The sequence below is a fragment of the Schistocerca americana genome, chromosome 11 (genome assembly GCF_021461395.2).
Source record: "Schistocerca americana isolate TAMUIC-IGC-003095 chromosome 11, iqSchAmer2.1, whole genome shotgun sequence".
Taxonomy (NCBI): Eukaryota; Metazoa; Arthropoda; class Insecta; order Orthoptera; family Acrididae; genus Schistocerca; species Schistocerca americana.
The window spans coordinates 46,223,978-46,245,436 of record NC_060129.1 but is presented as its reverse complement, the minus strand read 5'-3'; the positions used below and the strand labels follow the sequence as shown (position 1 = coordinate 46,245,436).

Below are 21,459 nucleotides of genomic sequence, written 5' to 3'. Positions count from 1 at the left end.
CTACTGTCTGTTTATAGAGAGAAAACCTTGTGAAATAGTCGCACGTAGCCTGATTAAATTTATGTAACAGGTTTGTTCTGCTGAAAGAACGCAACATGCTACTTACAATGGAACATGAATCTAAGGAGCAAACAAAACTCTTTCCAAATCCGGAAAGGATAGACAAGGTACGTATTTTCCTCTTTATGTTGCAACTCCTAGCACATCATAATAACTGCTACAGACGTAGGACTACTAAACTGAATGCAGCGGTAGTTACAGCTAGTGTAATGTTAAATGTCTCAGAGAAAACTTGATGTATTGTCATTCATTAGTGAGGAAGTAAAGCCAGGTGTGTAGGCCTCCTTAATTTATCAGTGAGCACTGACTTGTGGAATCAGAATGTACATAGCACAAACAAATTGAGTACCTGGACATGGTGAATGAGTGCACAGTGTCAGAAATGAACTAATCATGCTAGAGTGGCTATGCATGCTAGTAGTAGCTTCGTTGTTGAGGACGTAAAGCTAAAGAAGAGCTGTGGTGGTAGAAACTTATAGTTGAATGCTTTGGAACCATTAGGTTTAAATAAAAATTTAAGTTAGGTTACCATTCCCCAGATGGTGATTGAAAACTTCATCTCAAGGATGTAACATTGCCTCAGTTACCTAGTACAGTATCAAAAATTATTATGCACAATGACTAAAGTGCGCATTTAGGTCAAAAATATGAAAGAGAGTGTTGTAGATTATCAGCCAAGTAGAGATTATGTCTGTCTTGACATTGTCAAGGGAAGTCGAATGGAATCAGTGATTGCATGTTATTGTGCATGAATTACAGAACTGGGTGCAAAACCAGTTGGTAATTTTAGTACTGCGAAGACTTGTGTGTTTAAAACCAGAATAATTAAAAATGAGAAAGTGGAGATGGTAAATGCCTTTTTTCTTAAGTAGCAACAAGAAGTTGAAGAGTGAACAATAGCTGGTTGAAATTAATATGGATTGTCCTTCATATAGAATTTGATGATTTTCCATACTGGTAGTGAAGTAGTTGTAATTATTTACGGGCAAGAATGATCATGGCAGTTAAATTGAAAAGACAGTGCGAGGGAGAGACATTCTATTACATATGAGTCAACCCTAACCTTTACTTATTCCAAAGACTGTTACTGAAAATTTCAACCCTCAGATGGAATGTCCCTCAGTTACCAGATGCTACAAGTGTAAAAAATTATAATGAGTAGTGGCTAATGTGTGCTTTTAGGTCAGAAAGTAAGGTGGAGTGTGTTCATGAATCTGATAAGCACATTTGGTTTGTTTGTTGCATTGTACCATTCATCTAAAGGTGATGTGTGTCTGGACATTATTATTTAAGTACTTGGGATTTCAGCAACCCTAACAGAAGTGGGTAAAATTAAATTTCTTTATCAACCAAAGCATTCACTTCTTACATTAATTGAGTGGTTTCACATTGTAAACAACGTACTTTTGTTTGCATCCATTGGCAAAAACATGTTGTTGTTGTTTGGTTATTTAGGAATGACACAAGTTTTCCATAGAAACGTGTCTGGTAAGACAGAGATATTTAAATGTCAACGAAGTTATTAGATAAAACTGTTCACAATGCAAATCTTGAACAGTGTGCCTTATTAAATAACTTGGACGTTCTCATATTTTTGCACAACTATCTTAGTTGGGCAGCAAATAATGATGATGATGATGATAAATCTTCAAGCTGATTTTCTGTATCTTCTCTTGAAATGGTAATTTCACTAGCTGTAACTAATTCTCAAACAAAAAAGTGTCTGAGACAAATGTATTGTACATCGGTGAAGTTCAGGACTCAGTGCGAGTCTAACAACAGCTTTTAATTCAGCCAGACCATTTCTCGTGCTGCTTTACTAGCCGCTATATCTGCAGCTTCTGTAGTAGAGATTGCAACCGAAGTTTGTCACAGACTCGTCCAACTGACAGGTCCACTGAAGTACAGGCAGAGAGCACCGGAGGTACATCGTCCAGTCCCTAAATCACCTCAGTAACTGGCATCACTAGACATTCAAAAATGCCTTTATCCTCTCTGCTTTTATAAATAAGTCCATAGTCATATGTGCCTTTGAAATAGCAAAATATTCTGTTTACCCTTATTACATCATGCTCTGTTGGATTTTCAGGACATCTAGATACTACTCCAATAGCGTGTGCTGTGTCTGGTTTTGTCCCACACATCATGTACATCACATAATTAGTGAATCTCACATTCCAGTGGGGTGCCTGTTTCAGGCAGTATAAGCTTTTCATTAATTGACGTACTTCTCCAGAACCACCATTAATACCTTAAGGTAGTGTCATAAACATTATTTCCTTCAGGTCACTGTGAAGAAAGGCACTAGTCACGTCTATTTATGCAATGTTGATCTTCTCTTTGGCTGCAATGCTGAGTAATGTTAAAATAGTCTACATGTTTGCCACGGGGCTGAAGCTTTGTTCATAATCAGTACCTTTCTTTTGAGAAAGTCCTTTGATAACCAGTCTTGCTTTGACTCTGTCATCCAATCCATCAGCATTTGTCTTCAGTTTTTAGATCCACTTACATGGAATTGCCCTCTTTCCAAGTGGTAAATCTTCCAAAATCCAATTTCCATTTTCTTGATGTTCCACCATTTCTTGATCCATTGCTGCTTTCGTCAAAGGTCATTAACTGCATTACACAGTCTTGAGGTCTTTTTGGTCATTTTTCCGCTAAATGTTCATGCGGTTGTGGCTCGATTCTTCCATTATCAGATTGTTCTAAACTCTCTTCAGTTTCATCCTGTAAATTGTCGTAATTATCAAGCTCATTTCCTCTTGGAAAACTAAATTTCACTTTGCTCTTAATTTTGTCTGATGACTTGTGAGACTTCCAACGAGGGAGATCAAGATCGACAAGAACTACTGGACTTTACTTTTGCATAATTTTCTCTTCAAAAATAACATCCTGTGGTCTCATTAACTCACGATTTTCTTCACACCAGGTCTGATAACCACGATCATGGTCATAGCCAATCACAATTCCTTTCACTGCTTTTCCGTCGATTTTCACCCTTAATTGTTTCGTAACGTGGACATAACATTTGGACCCTATTATACATAGGTGCTTCACGCCAGGCTTCTTTCAGTACCATGTTTCATATGGAGACGTCCCTAAAATATTGGAAGGTCTCATTCAATTCAGGATGTATGCTGCAGAATTTATCATTTCAGCTGAATGTTCTCATCAGCATGCTTCATAGCTGTGGCTGTTTCAACAAGAGTACAATTTTGTCTTTCATTGTATCAACTTTGCTGTGGAGTGTACGGCATAGCAAAACTTTGGATGGTGCCCTCCTTCTGTAAAATCTCTCCTGTCTTTTTGTTGTTGAACTCTTGATAGTTACGAGGTTTTTAATTGTGTGCCCAGCAGTTCTGCCTTAGTTTATTAGCAACTTCTGGTTTTTTTTCTTGATGAAGTAAACAACTCAAAATTTACTTCAATCATCTTTGAATAACACAAAGTGGCGATACCCAGAATTGGGCTTTTCAAAAGGACCATAGACATATGTGTGAATAGACTCTCCCAGTTCAGAAGCACTCTTACTGGTACCAGATGGTAGCTGATGTGGTTTACTGTAAATACAGCCTTTGCAGAGCTTAGAGTCCAATCCCATATTTATGCTTAAGATCTTGGAGATTAGCATCTTGACACTTCACTTACTTTGATGTACAAATCTTTCATGGTACAATTGCAACCCCCCCCCCCCCCCCCCCCTGCACTGATTTCATTAACTTCAGCAGGAATGCTTCTCATCATTAATTGAAACAGTCTTCTATAACGATCACGATAGCCAACTAGTTTTTAGACATCACCAGTTTTAAAATAACACCTTTCTGTTGTGGGTAAAAATTTTCTTTTTGGATTTTTGTCTTTTGCTGCTAAGACTGAAAGCAGATTCTTTTAATATTTGGTACACACCATACACCATTCAAAGTGATTTTGTGCCAGTTTCCATTCACTGCTGGCTTCCATTTCTATTGTGCTCTTTCCAACAGCCTCAGCAGTATCACCATGTGCTAATGTAGTTGTATGTGTCATAGAAAATGCTTCAGATGTCTTGAAAGAATTGTCAGTATTGGTGATATGACTTGTTGTACTGTTATTTACAAACCAGCTTTGAGTATCACGCTCAGATAACATAACAGACATTTCAGTGAAGAGAATCGTGTTTGTATTTTAAATTTTTGCACCTTCGAACACACCACTTTTCTGACGCTTTTGTAGTTGATCATCCTCAATCCACTTTCAGCATTTCTTAACCACATGATTTGGCATCTTACAGTAATGACAGACAACTTTATTTTTTCCACTGTGGTTGGTTAGAAACTGTTTCATTGTTACTTATAAGAGCCTCTTGAGATGTAGAATCTCCTCCTTTGCTTGACAAAGCTCTCTCATAATCACAAAGTTGAGTTATCAAATTATCAACAGGTCTATCACTTATTAACATAGGTATCCAACTTGGTTTAAATGAAAAATACCCATCTGTCTGTGTACCTAAAATTTCACAGATTAAAAATAAATGGGGTAATTCTGGGTTATTTTCTACATCTTGCTTCAAATCATTCTACACATTTTTCATCTTTTGTGTATGAGTTGTTACAACATCACTAGAATGTTTAATATATCCAAAAAAATCATAAATATAGATCATAAACTTTATCTTCAGAAACATCATCAAATAATGTATGCAATTCTGCCCATACCTCTTGAGATGTATTAAAACACATTATTTTCTGCAATGTTTTTTCTGCCATATTCATAGTCAATACAATTAAATCATTGAGCAATCAAATAATGGAAAATCCAGGTTGCACTGGAAAAATATTATGAGAAGGAAAGCTGCTACTCACCATATTGCGGAGATGCTGAGTCGCAGATAGGCACAACAAAAAGACTTTCGCAATTAAAGCTTTCAGCCATTGGCCTTCATCATCGATAAACACACACACACACACACACACACACACACACACACACACACACACCTGCAGTCTCAGGCAACTGAAATCACACTGTAAGCAGCAACAACAGTGCATGATGGGAGTGGCAACTGGGTGGAGGTAAGGAGGAGACTAAGGTGGGGAGGGGGTGGGATAGTATGGTGGGAGTGGCTGACAGTGAAGTGCTGCAGGTTAGATGGAGGGGAGGGGGGAAGTAGCGGAAAAGGAGAGAAGTAAAAAGACTGGGTGTGATAGTGGAATGACGGCTGTGGGAAGGGACTGGATAGGTGAGAAAAATAACTAACGAAGGATGAGGCCAGGAGGGTTATGGGAACGTAGGATGTATTACAGGGAAAGTTCCCACCTGTGCAGTTCATAAAAGCTGGTGTTGGTGGTGACTCTGTATATGGTACAGGCTGTGAAGCAGTCCTTAGAATGAAGGCTATGATGTTTGGCAGTGTGTTGAGCAAAATGGCGGTCCACTTGTTTCTGGGCCACAGTTTGTCGGTGGCCATTCGTGCGGACAGACAGCTTGTCGGTTGTCGTGCCTACGTAGAATGCAGCACAGAGGTTGCAGCTTAGCTTGTAGACCACACGACTGGTTTCACAGGTAGCCCTGCCTGGCACCTACTCCAGTCCGGTCACAATTGCCACCTATCCCATCAAAGTTAGGCCTACTTGTGAAGGCAGTCATGTGGTCTACAAGCTAAGCTGCAACCACTGTGCTGCATTCTATGTAGGCAGGATAACCGACAAGCTATCTGTCTCCACGAATGCCCACCGACAAACTGAGGCCGAGAAACAAGTGGACCAGCCTGTTGCTCGACACGCTACTGAAAATGATATTCTCCATTTGAATGACTGCCTACTTGTGAAGGCAGTCATGTGGTCTACAAGCTAAGCTGCAACCACTGTGCTGCATTCTATGTAGGCAGGATAACCGACAAGCTATCTGTCTCCACGAATGCCCACCGACAAACTGAGGCCGAGAAACAAGTGGACCAGCCTGTTGCTCGACACGCTACTGAAAATGATATTCTCCATTTGAATGACTGCTTCACAGCCTGTGCCATACGGATCCTTCCCGCCGACATCAGCTTTTCTGAATTGCGCAGGTGGGAACTTTCGCTGCAATACCTCCTACAGTCCCTAACTCTCCTGGCCTCGAGCTTCATTAGTCACTGTCCTCACCTATCCCGCCCCTTCCCTGTTCCCATTCCTGCACTACACAGCCGTCACTCCACCACCACACCCAATGTTTTTATTTCTCTCCTTTTCCGCTACTTCCTCCCCCCTTCCCTCTCCACCTCTCGCCTCCCCTCCATCTAATCTGCAGCACTTCACTGTCCACCATCCCCATCATACTACCCCTTCCCCTACCCGCCCCAGCCTCCTCTTGCCACACTCCCATCATGCACTGGTGGTGCTGCTCGCAATGTGGTTTCAGTTGCCTGAGACTGCAGTCGTGTGTGTGAGTTGCGTTTGTGTGAGTGAGTGAGTGGTGTGTGTGTGTGTGTGTGTGTGTGTGTGTGTGTGTGTGTGTGTGTGTGTCTGTTATCAGAAGTCTACAGAATGATGATAAATTTCCATTGTGGCAAAATAACACAAAACAATCTGTGTCCAATAGTCAGACAGAGATATTTAAATGTCAGTGAAGTTATTAAATAAAACGGTTCACGATGCAAAACTTTAACAGTTCTCCATTTTAGTGACATTTTAGGTTATACATTTCCCATTGAGCAAACTTATTAGCTGCTTTCATGGTAGATACCAAGTAAATTCAACATATTTTCTGTATAATTGTGAGGAAGTAATATCTGTCAGATGCACTAGTTTTTACTTTTTTGATTGCTGACTTTTTACTGGAGAATACAAAAATGTCAAATTTAATTGCTGCTTTAGCAGCAGTGATATCACTTGCATTTGGTCACTCACTTCAATTCCATCTCACACAAGCAATTTTAGTATTACGAAAGCCAATGTGTCATTAAACTGTACTATGGGAAATCTGCTATGGTTAGCACTAGTGGCAGTTGATTTTCAAGTGTCCGCTAATGCTTTGATATAAATAATGATTAAAAATGGGAACTGAAATTTATTGCTGTAGTTTTTAAATGCTTCCTTCGGGAACTGTAGGCTGTGTTACAGAATACATTTAAATTTTTCGTTCATACCAAGTGGGTTGTCTGCATCTCACCACTATGGCAATACAGTTTTTCATTTATTAGCTTGTAGTTGAACTTTAAGTATTTACACAGTGCTTTCGCAGTTTCGGTATGGAAGTATTGTGAATAGCATCCGTACAATTTCCGTAACTCTTGATATAAATTGTATGAGGGTGAGTTAGATTACAAGAAATGATAAGGAATGCCCTAAACATTTAAATTAAAATTCCCACTTAATATTACCTCATTTTGTTTAGTAGTTTAAAAATTAATAATGCATGTACTTGCTTCATAAATAACTTAAAACCATGAGATATAGCCGAGTATATCATGACCATTGCTATGGAATTCCAATGAACTACCATTTCTGTAGCACAGGTGAGTCTGTCTGAATGCATATTAGAGCAGAGACTAAAAATTTGAAGTTTATCAGTTGAGAACTTTTTGAGCTTTGTGCTAACAGCATTTTCCCTTTATATGTATCCTATGCACATCCAAATATTTATTTGAAGTAAATTGGTCAAGAACTTTTTGAGATTCTCAGTACCAGTGTTAAACGACGTTTCGTCTTCTTATACTACTATAGAGTACTTCTGATGTCGGTGTCCGTTGCGTCTTCACTTTTCATAGTAGTTCACGATTGTTGAATAACTTAGGTTCTAACACGAAACTCTTACTCCAATTGGGCAGAGGGAAACAAAAACACGCAACCATATTTAAGAACAAGATAAATGAGACTCAGGCAAACAGGGACGTTGTTTCACATAACCCAATTGTCGCCTACCATTTGTCAGATTGAGTGGAAATTCTGTGCAATCTGTGATCAGTTGCTGTGATCTGCTCATACACATGCAGTCTACAGACAGGGTGTGTGGCTTGCAATGGACTGCTGTGATCGTGCCATGGGTAGTCCCTCAAACAAAATTTTCATCTTCCTGCTTGTTTCACGGTGGAGCATACCTTTTCGTTAAAACACCTTAAAAACATTAAAATACCATGTATTATTTATTGAATAAATATTTTGTTGTTGTCACATGGAAACACAATATATCGCTTTAATAAATTGAGGTCTCTAACTACAATCCGATTAAAATTAGTTGATAGTTTGACATCCGCCGCTTGCAGCTACAGTGTTGCTGCATCTGCTGCAGGCTACTGCTCGCTTACAGGTGACACACAAACACAGCAGCTGATATCACGAATGCTGTTAATGTGTAACGTGAAGCAACATTGGAAGTGGCCACTGTGAGATATGATGGAAGCAGGAGATGCTCTACCGACAGCTGATTTTAAGTGACCAATGACTGAACTGTGGCAGACAACAGGTTTTGTAGCTCTGGATTTAAACTCGTGTCCTAACCTGACCGTAACCTCACGACATGCAAAGTGTCTGCAACAGAACGAAAATCACTAATGCTTTGTTTACAGCAGATCACTAGAAACTTGAGACACAAAAAACTTCATATTATGTTTGTTTACTTAGCCGTCTTCTGCAGCAAAATTTGAGTTTTAGCCATAAAAGCAAACTATAATTTCTCATTGTCACTGGTTACCTGAAACTGCCCCACACTGGTTACACAGGATGCTGCATTATCGGCCGATGAGCAATCCTGGTTGGCACTTGATTGCAGATTATAGGCAACACGAGGATATTCTAAATTTAAAAAAAGTAATGATAGGAAGAAAAAAAGAGCAAATAAAAAAGTCAGTATGATGATGAAAATGTTGCAGCAAAGTATTACAAATTTAAAAAAAAATAACAAAAAGCACATTTAAACCAGCTTAGTTGAATAAAAGTGATAATCAAAGCCTTCCGATTAGATTTAGACAAATAAATTCGCTGCATTTGACGAGATTCGAACCTTCTACATGTCAGGTTTATGCAATAACTATTGCATCGTGCCATTTCACTGCAAAAGGCAGTTCTATTTATTACTCTGGTGTCACAGTCGCAATGATTAATTGACAGCCTTCAAAAATACAGCTTCGCACAATGCCGTGTGAAGCTTATCCAAAGTAAGCCGATCCCTGTGGTCGTAATAATTATAAAAGTGGTACTGAATCACATATTGTGTGGAAGGGTCCGTGGGACCCAAATACATCAAGATAGAAAGCTGTACAAGAAATTGGAAGTGAACTAATTGTTGCGGCAATAGCGAAAGGTTCGGGCATGACGTTGAGCACTCTGATTGGAGGAAACCAGCTGCCACACGTCATGTGTCAACTGTCACATAACTGCAACTGGACTGCAGGATAGACAGCAATTATTACTTACACAGATTATTTATTTCTCATTCTCAGTTGCCCTGGAAGTTTCTGAGAAATCATTTTATTGTATTTTGTAGAAAACATATGTCATTCAGAATTTTCAGATAGAATTCTTTAGAAATCAACACTTGAAGTATTCTTGAAATGAGTCTTAGTTATAATTATTTCCATAAAAGTTTCCACACTAAACTTATTCTTTTCGTCAGTCCGTAAAGTATTTGTGACAGAGAATATAGTTTCTGCTGCAGCATTAGTGCCAGGTATATGTAGCATGATTGCAATAATAAGATGCAAATATTTGCACAAACATCGTGAGATGCGTGGAAGTTGAAAGTGGTAGACCATTTTTCACCAACACGCGTAAAAGTTGTTAATTGTTTTCCACTTCACATACATTTTTAACGTGGTTCACTTCCTCAAATACAGGTTGTCTCAAAAGTAAGTTTGTATTTGATGTGTCACAATAAAATATCAACAAAATCTTTATTTATTATTGTAATATGCGGTTTATGAATTTACTTCTTAAAAATAATGTCATTCGATTGCAATCCGACACGCTTGTGGCACTCTTTCAAACGATGAACGAACAGCTCAGCATGTCGACACTGGGATGGCTTACAGTTCACTACAGACATTTTCTCTCGCTTGCTCCAGAGAGGTCGGATTATTGACCTGCAGTAGATTCGACACATCCCCATAATCTGGACTGCACAGGTACCAATTAATATCACCTCTCCGTGATATCAATTTGCCAGAGAAAATGTCGCAAACTCACAGTATAGACGCATTCTACATGTGTTCTATGGCTCTGTTGTGCTGAAACCATGTGCTTTGGTTGTAAGTGGGAAGGTTTTGCAATCCACTAACCAAAAAGTCATTCAACATCATGACATAATGTTCTGAATTCACTGTAAGTGCACAACCGCTTTATATAGCCCATATAGTAACTTTTGGCGAATGAAGGGTTTTTTGTGCACCTGTTTAGGATTCGTCACACTCCAGTAGCGGCAATTTTGCTTACTAATGTGACCGTTGAGGTGAAAATGAGCCTTGTCAGAAAACAAGGTATTGTTAAATCAAGGGCACTGATTCATGTTATTAGCGAACTGCAGCCCATGTCTGGCACCCTGAGGCTTTAATTCTTGCACCAATTGGATTTTGTAAGGGTGCAGTTTAAGATCTTTGTGCAGAATTGCTGCAGTGCCAATTTATGTACATTTAAAGAATTGGCATGCTTAGAAATGAAGATGTGTACAGACTGATTTACTCTCTCAACAGATTCACCTGTTCTTAATGACCTCGGTCACCAGAGTTTCGGTTTGGCTAGTGTTGAACTGGTCTCTGCAAATGTTTCTGGATAAGAGGAACACTTGGAGCATCGTTTACATAATGCCATCCACAATCACTGCAAATTTCCTCTGTGCTACAGCTGCCGAATCACCATCATTGTACAATTTTTGCACACAGAATACATGGTCTGCTCCTGAGAAGTGCTCCATTTTAACCAAATTCCTAAAGGCTGAGTAAGCAGTGAACGTACCCTCACTCTCCTACGATTTGTTGTGACTGCACAGATAGATCCTCAAATATAAACTTTTGTTTGAGACAACCAGTAGTTCTGGAACAGGGAGATTTCATCTCAAACAGCTTCCTGATAGTTGCAGTAACGTGGTCCATTGACCTGAAGAAATGGTTGTTTCGTTGGATGGAAAGCTAGCAAACCTTCCTCAGCAGCAAGATGCTTTTCTTGATAATTTACAATGCCACTAATTTCATGTTCCGTAACAAAAGACATCACAGTTTTGCTTGAATCAGCTAGCTCATGTTTCTTCATGTTGTTGTGTTGCACATCATCAGATAGACCTCTGTAGTGCAAAGCAATTTCACTCTTTACTGCTCCTATTTCAGAAACGAAAACTCGGCTTTAATTTCATCTGCAAATACATGCTTTCTTTTTAGCAATTATGTGAAAGGTTTGCATTATATCACACAAGTAATGTAACTTGTGACTCTAATGGTCTAAAACACCACTTCTAAATGAAGCGACTTAAAGCGGAAGTGACAGACTGCTAGCCGTGTGAAATCATTACATAGTACCAACCAAAAAGCTTAAAAACTCCTGCCTCGTTTGGTTTAATCAGAGAGTGTATTTGATTCATTCTTTGGGTATGATCGCATTTGTTCTCCATTTGGTTATGCTATACATTACTTAAGAATGTGGTATTTCAAAATGTATAGGACAATTAATGAAATTTGGCACAACATACGTATTGTATGTATTTTGTAGGGACAATGGGACTCTTAAGCTAAATAGGGACAATCCCCAAAAATAGAGGACTTCTGGTCAACGTAACCTAGAATTCAAGAAGTTTACATCACACTTTTTACTTCTATAATGGTAGTACTTTCAGACAGCAACAGTCGTGGAAGCTCACATTTTATGAGGAGGATAATGAAATGAATATCTGTAGATATTAATAATCATTCATTTTAATTGAAGATAAAATGTGAAATATTGACAGAAGTCAAATGTCTGCACAAGACGGCACCCATGTTCTGTCTGTGATTGTAAGTGCAAGAGGGTCAACTATTCTTATAAGTCTGCACTCTGCACTACAGTTCTATGTAAATGCTCCTGCCAAGAAGTAAATGTGTTGTTGTTCTTTGAGATGTGACACTACTGCCTCTCTATCTAGCTTACTGAAAATTTAAGTCTTTCTACTTGTTTCTGTTGTCATTTGTATTTAGAAAATTATTGCTGTAACAGTTGATCCACAGTCAACGTTGTCAGTTTCAACGTTGTCAGTTTCAACGTAAACACTATTGAAAAATTCAGTTTTATTTGTTGCCATTAGATCTAATACAATCCCCCAGGCTGTGACTAAGCCATGTCTCTGCAATATCCTTTCTTCCAGGAGTGCTAGTTCTGTGTGGTTTGCAGAAGAGCTTCTGTGGAGTTTGGAAGGTAGGAGATGAGGTACTGGCAGAAGTAAAGCTGTGAGGATGGGGCGTGAGTCGTGCTTTAGTAGCTCAGACATTAGAACACTTGACTTCAAAAGGCAAAGGTCCCGAGTTTGAGTCTCAGTCCGGCACACAGTTTTAATCTGCCAGGAAGTTTTCATATCAGTGCACACTCCGCTGCAGAGTGAAAATATCATTCTCGATTTAATACTTTTCCATCATGTGTGGACTTCCAGATTACCTGTTCTAAGTAGTATTCATACAAAGTATTCAGTATTGTTTTACCAGATGTCTTTTCGTACTTTCTACTTACAAAACTGTAATTATCCATATCAATTGGTGTATAGGCAAGTCTCAACTGGTGATCACTATATGACTGGGGAAAATACATGTTAGCAACTTCACAGTTTTGGTTGCATCTGGGGGTGAGTCTGTCGATTGATAAAAAGACCCAGTTATGACTTTATGCTCACCCTTAATAATGAGTCTTATCCAAACAATCTCGTGTGAAATTCTAATTTTTCTTTCATGTATTTGAATTCACATTGCTCGCAGCATTATCTACATACATACACTGCAAACCACCATAAAGCGCATGGAGGAGGGTACCTGGGGCAACTTCTAGTAATTCTCTCTCCTGTAGAGGGAAAAATGATAGTCTAAAAGCCTCTGCGTGAGCTCCAATTTCTCGCTTCTTACCTTCATGGTCCTTGTGCAAAATGTACTGTGGTGGCAGTAGAATTGTTCTGCAGTGAGCCTCAAATGCTGGTTCTCTAAATCTGTGCAATAGAGCCTTTCCAGAAAGAGCACCGATTTGAGTTGAAGTGTCTCCATAACACCTGTGTGCTGATCAGACCTACTGGTAACAAATCCAGCAGCACGCCACTGAATTGCTTCGATGTCTTCCTTTAATCCGACCTGGTGTGCATCCCAAACACTCGGAACAGTACTCGAGGATGAGTCACACTAACATTCTGTACGCCATCTCCTGTATGGATGAGCTACACTTTTCCAAAATTCTCCCAATAAAAAGAAGTCTAGCATTCACCATCCCTACTACAGTCCATTTTGTATCACTTTCCAATGTTACACCTAGGTATTTAATCAAAGTGGCTGTGTGAAGCTGCCCCATATTTATACTATATTTGAATTTTGGAGGCTATTTCTTCGACTCATCCACATTTACTTAAACTTTTCTATGTTTAGAGCAAGTTGTCATTCATCACATCAACTAGAAATTTTGCCTAAGTCATTACACATATTTTTACAGTCACTCAATAACGACACCTTCCCGTACGCTGCAGCATCATTAGCAAACAGCTATAAACTGCTGCTCTCTTTGCCCGTTGGGCTACTTATGAATATAGAGAATAAAAGTGTTCCTATCACATCTGACAATACTCTTGTCTGTGATGAACACTCAGAGGAAGATCAATGTTACGAATTTTAGGTAGGTCGTAACGTCTAGGACACAAAGCTTCAGTCTTCAGTAAAGCTCTTTTTTTTCTCTTCTTTTCGAATAGAAGTAGATGACTTTATCAGAATACATGGCTAAAGGAACACAAAAGTCTCTTGTCGGCTAGGAAAACTAGACAAATCGGCACTAGTGGAGCATGGTCTTCAGCCAGGAAGTCACAGAGTGAAGTTTTCCAAAACAAAAATTTTGTCTGCGATGATGAACTATTATCCTCAGCTATAGGCTCTCAATGCAACTAAATACCCAGGAATTACACTTACAATTAACTTAAAATTGGAATGATCACATTTTTACCCTCCACGCTGCCCTCCAATACTAAATTGGTGAAGTGTCAGGAAGTCGTTTCTGAAAGTATTTGTATGAAGTGTAGCCATGTGTGGAAGTGAAACGAGGACGGTAAATAGTTTAGACAAGAAGAAAATAGAAGCTTTCGAAATGTGGTGCTACAGAAGAATGCTGAACATGAGATGGGTAGATCACATAACTAATGAGGAGGTATTGAAGAGAATTGGAGAGAAGGGAAATTTGTGGCACAACTTGACTAGAAGGGATCGGTTGGTGGGGCATATTCTGAGGCATCAAGGTATCACCAGTTTAGTACTGGAGGACAGCATGGAGAGTAAAAATTTTAGAGGGAGACCAAGAGATGAATACACGAAGCAGATTCAGAAGGATATAGGTTGCAGTAGGTACTGGGAGATGAAGAAGCTTGCACAGGATAGAATATCATGGGGAGCTGCATCAAATCAGTCTCAGGACTGAAGACCACAACAACAACAACAACAACAACATGTAGAGAAGCCATTGAAATATATAAACACAGGGGCAAATTTAACAGGAAAGAAGAGACCATGAAAGTTAGTGACATATGGGCAGTAGCTCTGCAGAATTGCTAGACAGTGGTGGTGGTGGTGGTGGTGGTGGTGGTGGTGGTGGTGGTGTTTTTTTGACAAGGCAACAATCAATAATTAAGTTTTATCTTCAACAAGGATCTTCTCTGCTTAACATACGTAACTCTGAGTACGCCAGTTTTTTTGCAATATATATTTCACTCTCAGATGTCTGACCTGTCAGTCGGCAAGAAGATACACAGCGCAGTTCTGGATGAAATGTTAGGAACAGAAGAGTTCTGTGGACCACAACCTTATACTGGCAACAGCGTCATCCAATCGTGAAAGCCTTCTTTCTGTCATATATGTGATCATTCCAATTTTAAGTTATTTGTAACTGTAATCCCTGGGTATTTTGTTGAATTGAGAGCCTTTAGATTTGTGTGATAGAAATTTAATGGATTTCTATTAGCACTCATGTGGATGATGCCAGACTTTTAATTATTTGGACTTAATCGCCACTTTTTCCATCATATAGGTATCTTGTGTAATTCATTTTGCAATTGTCTTTGCTCTTGTGATAACTTTTTTAGACAGTAATGACAGCCTCATCTACAAACAATTTGAGAGATCTGCTCAGTTTGTCTCCTAAATCATTTACAAAGATCAGGAACAGCAGAGGGCATATATTGTTTCCTTGGGGAGTGCCAGATGTCAGTTCTATTTTACTAAATGACTTTCCATCAGTTACTGTGAACTGACCTTTCTGATAGGAAATCACAGATCCAGTCACACAACTGAGATGATACTCCGTAAGCATGCAGTTTGATAAGAAGCCACTTGTGAGGAATGGTGTTAACAGCTGTCTGGAAATATGGAATTAATTTGAGATCCTTTGTTGATAGCACTCATTATTTCATGTGAATAAAGAGCTTGTTGTGTTTCACAAGAATGATTAGTTCTGGATGCGTGCTGTGTGTCAATAGATCGTTTTCATTGAGGTTTGTTTGAACACAGTATGAGGGGGTACCCAGAGAAACCAAACTTATTTTTTTAACTTATTTATTCATGTTTTCAGCACAAACCTTCCATACCCTTCAAAGTACTCTTCACTTTCACTAATACACTCTTCAAATATTTTATTGCATTTTTCAAAACATTGTTTAAATTCATCTTCTGTGATTCTTGACAGCACCTCCATCGTCACCGTAGGGTCCCCCCCCCCCCCCCACCCCCCACCCCCTCACCCCCTACCCCCACTCCACCCTACCTCGGCAACATCAGCAAAATGCTTTCCTTTCAAGTCTCTTTTCATTCTAGGAAACAAACAAAAAAGTCGCACGGGGCAGGGTTGGGTGAGTATGGGGGTTGAGGAACAGAGGTCATACCATTTTTGGTCAACAATTGTCACACAGGCAGGGCCGTGCGAGCAGGGGCATTATCACGATGGGAAAAACAGTCACTCGACTGCCGCGAATCAGACCGGTTCTTCTGCATACTGTTGACCAGTCTTCTCAAAACTTCCAAGTGAAATCCTGGGTAACTGTCTTGACTCTGTGGAACAAACTCTGAATTGACGACTCCTATCACATCGAAAAAACAAATCAGCATTGTTTTAATGATGGTTTCACCTGATGGGCTTTCTTGGGCCAAGGTGAACTTGAAGTCTTCCACTGGCCTAATTGTTGCTTTGATTCAAGATTTTAAACATAGCACCAAGTTTTGTCACTTGTGATTATTTTTGAAAAGAGAGCTTTGGCTGATTGCAGGACTCTTCTTTCAAAGCACAGCATACATCCATGTAACCTTGTTTTTGTTCAGCACTCGTGGCACAAATTTGGCAGCCACTCTTTCATTCTGAATTCTTCTGTCACAATTCACTGCACCGAACTCCAAGTCAATTGTGGCAGTCCATAATTTCTTCAGTGGTCCATCGTCAATCTTTGTCGGTGATTGCACGAATATTTTTAACATTTTCACGTGTTCGTGCTGTGGAAGGATGACTAGAATGAGGTTTGTCATCAATTGACATTTCACCATTTTTGAAATGGGAAAACCACTCAAATACCCAAGTTTTCCGCATAACACCAACCTTATATGCCTTATTTAACATTTCAAGAGATTTCTGCTACACTTTTTCTGAGCAAAAAGCAGCAATTTCACATCTGTACACTGTTCACGAAAATCAGCTATTGCAGAAACAACATTTGCACAAAACAATTGTCATTAGAAACTCTGTTAAAACTAGTCGTCTCATTCTTCAGTGACAGCATTCAGCTGACTGGAATGTTTGCTCTGTGTGCTCCTAGTGGAAAAATGCAGTGTTGCGAATGCTCTGTCCGCCAAAAAATAAGTTTGGTTTCTTTTGGGTATGCCATTGTATATGTTCCAGAACCCTACCACAAATTGACGTCAGTGATGTGGGTCTGTAATTCACCTGATTACTCCTACTTCCTTTCTTGAGAATTGGTGTGACTTGTGCAACTTTCCAGTCGTAAGGTGCGGATTTCTTTGTAGAGAGAACGGTTGTATGTCACTGCTAAATATGGAGCTGTTGTACCAGCATACAATGAAAGGAATCTAATTGGTATATAATATGGACTGGAAGGCTCGCCTCTGCTAAGTAATTTAAGCTGCTTTGCTACACTGAGGATATCTTCTTCTAAGTTACCATGATGGCAGCTGTTCTTGATTCAAATTCTGGAGTATGTGTCCCAGAATTACATTTGTGTATTTCAAATGAACAAGAAAATTAGTTGCATAATTTTATTTATTTGAGGTGGTAACTAAAACTTTATTTACCGGTTGTATGTGTTCACTCAATACGTGTGGCCTTTCCTTGCTAGTTATGTGCACACTCAGTCAGGTGGTTTTGTCAACCCCCCCCCCCCCCTCTCTCTCTCTCTCTCTCTCTCTCTCTCTCTCTCTCTCTCTCTCTCTCTCTCAGGTCTGTCAGGAATCCTTTATTTAAAAGAGCTCTGTGACACTCCATAGCTTATGCCTTCTAATAATAAGAGGGCTACAGTTATTTGAGAATCTTGTTGCATTTTACTTTGCAGGTGAAAGAGAGTATGGCAAATCTGGAAGAGGTGGTGAGAGAGAGGAATAGAGCATACTTTGAACTTGAAACTGGAGAAGATGGAGAGAGGCCTTGGAAGATGCAAACCAATCCCCTCGGTATGTACATCCATTTGTTCTTTAATTCACTAACAACACACTCGCTGTGTTTTGTAGATCCAATGATGGAGAACCTCAGGGGTGAGGAACGATTCAAGCAATACTTTAGAAGAGAAGCAAACTACAGAAACTTAATCTATTTGCTGTATTAACAATAAATTATCACTGCATGTCTTAATTCAATATGCGTTAACACTAATTAAATGCAATGTAGCAAATGTAACGAGCACAATGAATTAATGTGCAGTTTTTGGTGTGAGGCAGAGAGTAAAAGTCTAGAATAGCCATAGTGCCATACTTACGTGTTTTGTGCAGGAATGTTGTCAATGCTTTCCACGAGGCACAGTGGGAACAAAAGAAAGCATCTCAGCTGTTTGTGTTTTGCAGCCAATGAGAGAGCAGCAGGTAGATGACGTATTTTGAAGTAGTACATTCGGAAGAAAGGGTGAAACATTGCAGTAAATGAGGATTATAAATTGACTTGTGTTCCTCATTTGAATCTCAGCTATTTAAACTGTACAAGTATCTGCAAACCAAGGACAGTGGAGCAGCCTGTGATATATTTTTTTAAAAAAAGCATGAAATATTTCTCTGCACGAGCACACTGAGTAACTGACTCAATATTTTTTAATTAATTCTTGGGAGAAGGTAGGTGGATCAACGTTAACTAATGTATCAAATGTGTGACTCTTCTTAGTAAACATTGATCCACTTACTCAAAGTGGCGACGGCTTTAGCTGCACTTCCAGATGATTCCATTCTCACAAGACTTTGACTTTTTAAGAGTCATTTCACCGTCACATTTGACAAATTTTAGTGTCTTTGCAATTAATCTGTAAGACAAGCACCAATGGACAATGTCAGCATACAGAACTAAATCATTTAAATCGGTCGACTCACTGCCATAACTGCAAAATATTTCTCTCGAAACTTGCTAATACGCTGAAAAACAACAAACGACATAAGTTTCAATTTTGGTGCTGGAAATACGTTGCCTCTGTTCTCGCCTCTCATTTGTCGTGTCATAGAATCGGCCCAGTGGCTATGCACAACTGAAGCGTTGCTAACGTACGAGCAGTAGATAAGCACCGCTGGGACTGCCACTGGGACTGATCTAGACTTTAGCCGGGCAGTTGTAGATTCCACGTTTATGCATGATACTTTGACGTCTGACTCGGCCATCTCCTTCAGGTGCTGCGAGCTGTGTTCTTATGTCTACCACTGCCTGGACTTCTGCCAGACAGTGAAGTACTGTTAGCTCTGCAGTCTACAGTTGGGCTTTCTTCTTTGCTAACCGCTGCTGTTATCCAGCCAGTGCGAGTTCGGGACTGGTACATTACTTCTCCAATTTCACCGAGAACTAACTGTACCTATTCGTAGCCTATTGCTGTGTCAGGATCGCCACTCCGAAAAGCATTTTAAAGCTTTGTTGGCACCCCTCTCGGAAGTAAAGAAATTGCCTCAGATAGCAATTAGAGACTCTTCACTTGATTATGTTATTCTCAGTGTTGTCAGGTGCCTCTTATTCACGTACAGGGTATTTGGAAATTCCCATTATAAACTTATAGCATTTGTAGAGGGGGGTGAGTACATAATATTTAGAAGAGGGATCCATGTTCGGAAACATAGCATTTCCATACTGTGACAGTTTCAATTGAGACATGTAACACATCCACATCTGCTGAGGAAAGAGAAAAGTCTCAGAGTTGCTTGTCCTGATATGCAACAGGGTGGACAGGATGATATGTTTTACATCATACAGTCACCTAATGTTATTCAATGTCTACCGTGCTGCAAGACATATTCAATGCCTGTATGTCTCTCATACAGTACATACGACTCGGTACACTTTTTGGAATACACGGACGTGCTTTTTGTGTACGACGAAGCTCGAGGTAATAACGGAATAACTGCTAGTCAGCTGTATCGCAAACATTTTCTATAACGTAGCATCCTATTGCACAAACTGTCTACCCGAGTTAAGCAGCAGTTCTGAGAAACAGGTACCTTCACCGTGAAGAGGCAGGACTGTGCTGCTCGACGACAGTGCCGCGTGCCTGAATTTGAAGATGATGCACTGCTTTACATTGAAGAGAACCTGTCAGTGGAACAATTACACTTGCAACGGGTGTTGTGTCACAATATCGTCTGGGATATTATGTGTGAGCAACAGTTACATTTGTACCACTTACAGAGGGTACACGGTATAGGTCCAACCAATTTTCCACAGCACGTTGCCCACTGCATGTGGTTCCTGCACTGCAGCATCGACACAGCCCCGTTTCTGCATCGAATTCTGTTCACAGGTGAATGTAAGTTCACTAGGGACTGTGCTCTGAATTCATGAAACAGCCATGTTTGGACAGACAAAAACCTTTGTGCCACGCATGTTCAGGGATTTTGGTACTGATTTGATATTAATGTGTGGGGAGGTATTCTGGACAATCGTGTCATTGCTGCATACCTTCTTCCACTCGAGCTAATTGGTCCTGCATATTTGATCTACCTAAAAAACAGTGGGCCGTTCATGAAAGATGTGCCACTGAATGTTCATCAGGAAATATGGTTTCAGTGTGATGTGCACCACCTCACTTCTATACATGCAATTCGGAGACGTCTAAACAGATAATATGGCAAAATATGGATAGGCTGAGTCGATCCGACACTGTCGCGGCCACAGTCGCCTGTGGACTACTTCTTGTGGGGTCGTATGCAGAGTTTAAGTTAAGAGAATCCCGTAGAGACAGAGTTCTCGCCACTGCACTAGAAACTGAAGAGACACCTGTTTGAATGGAGAGTGTGTACCAGAACGTACTTCACAGATACAACATCTGTAACAACGTTGGTGGTCATCACATGGAACTGCCGTTCTAGTGCGTCAGTACTGTTCTATATGTACTGTATGCTGGGTTGTTTTCTGTTTTGGAGTAATGTAAACATGTAATGTTTATCCCCTTAATGTCTCAATAAATATCCAGATGAAAGATAAAAATAAAAAGCTGTGGCACTTTAGAGGTACCCGAAACAGTTGGGAGAATGCAGCACTTTTCAGAAGCGTTGCTAGCTTCGGGAAGAATCAGCACCTACTGACACCAGTGCTCAAAAACAGTTAACCTTCCAGTTATTAGCATAGAATTTGTATGATGCAAATTTGCAACACTCATTGTCAAGGGGGTTAAGTGTCAATACAAACACGCCGCCGAGCAGTGTGTCAGCAGTGCGCAAGTAGCAGCATTACTGCATTTACTAGGCAATCTTGTATTTTAATAACCGTTTAAATTTTGTGTCAATTTGTATACGCTCTCTGTAGATTAGTTCAGACGTTCTTTGCACAACAGTTTTTAGCACGGATAGGGACTGCAACTGCTGTGTTCAGATGCAGGCTGAGTTGGCATCCCTTCGCTCCCAGCTTCCGGCAGTGTTGGCTTCGGTGACACAGCTCGAGGCTGTTGCCGATGGGCATCACTGTGGGGTTCCGGATGGGGGTTTGTCGGGGACGGCCAGCTCGTCCCACGCATCCCCCGATCGGACTACGACTGTGGTTGCCCGGGATACTGCCCGCATTGAGGCTGATCCCTCACCTGTGGTAG

The 21,459-nt window shown here is 40.0% G+C and overlaps 1 protein-coding gene across 1 annotated transcript in view; it reads left to right on the top strand.

The window, feature by feature from the left end:
- Positions 1 to 21,459, top strand: part of LOC124554001 (39S ribosomal protein L47, mitochondrial) — a 66,126-nt gene that overhangs the window by 681 nt on the left and 43,986 nt on the right. The window contains exons 3-4 of the mRNA XM_047128020.1: positions 71 to 167; positions 17,752 to 17,869. Of these exons, the coding sequence (XP_046983976.1) occupies positions 71 to 167; positions 17,752 to 17,869 (215 nt within the window). The remainder of the gene's footprint in view (positions 1 to 70; positions 168 to 17,751; positions 17,870 to 21,459) is intronic.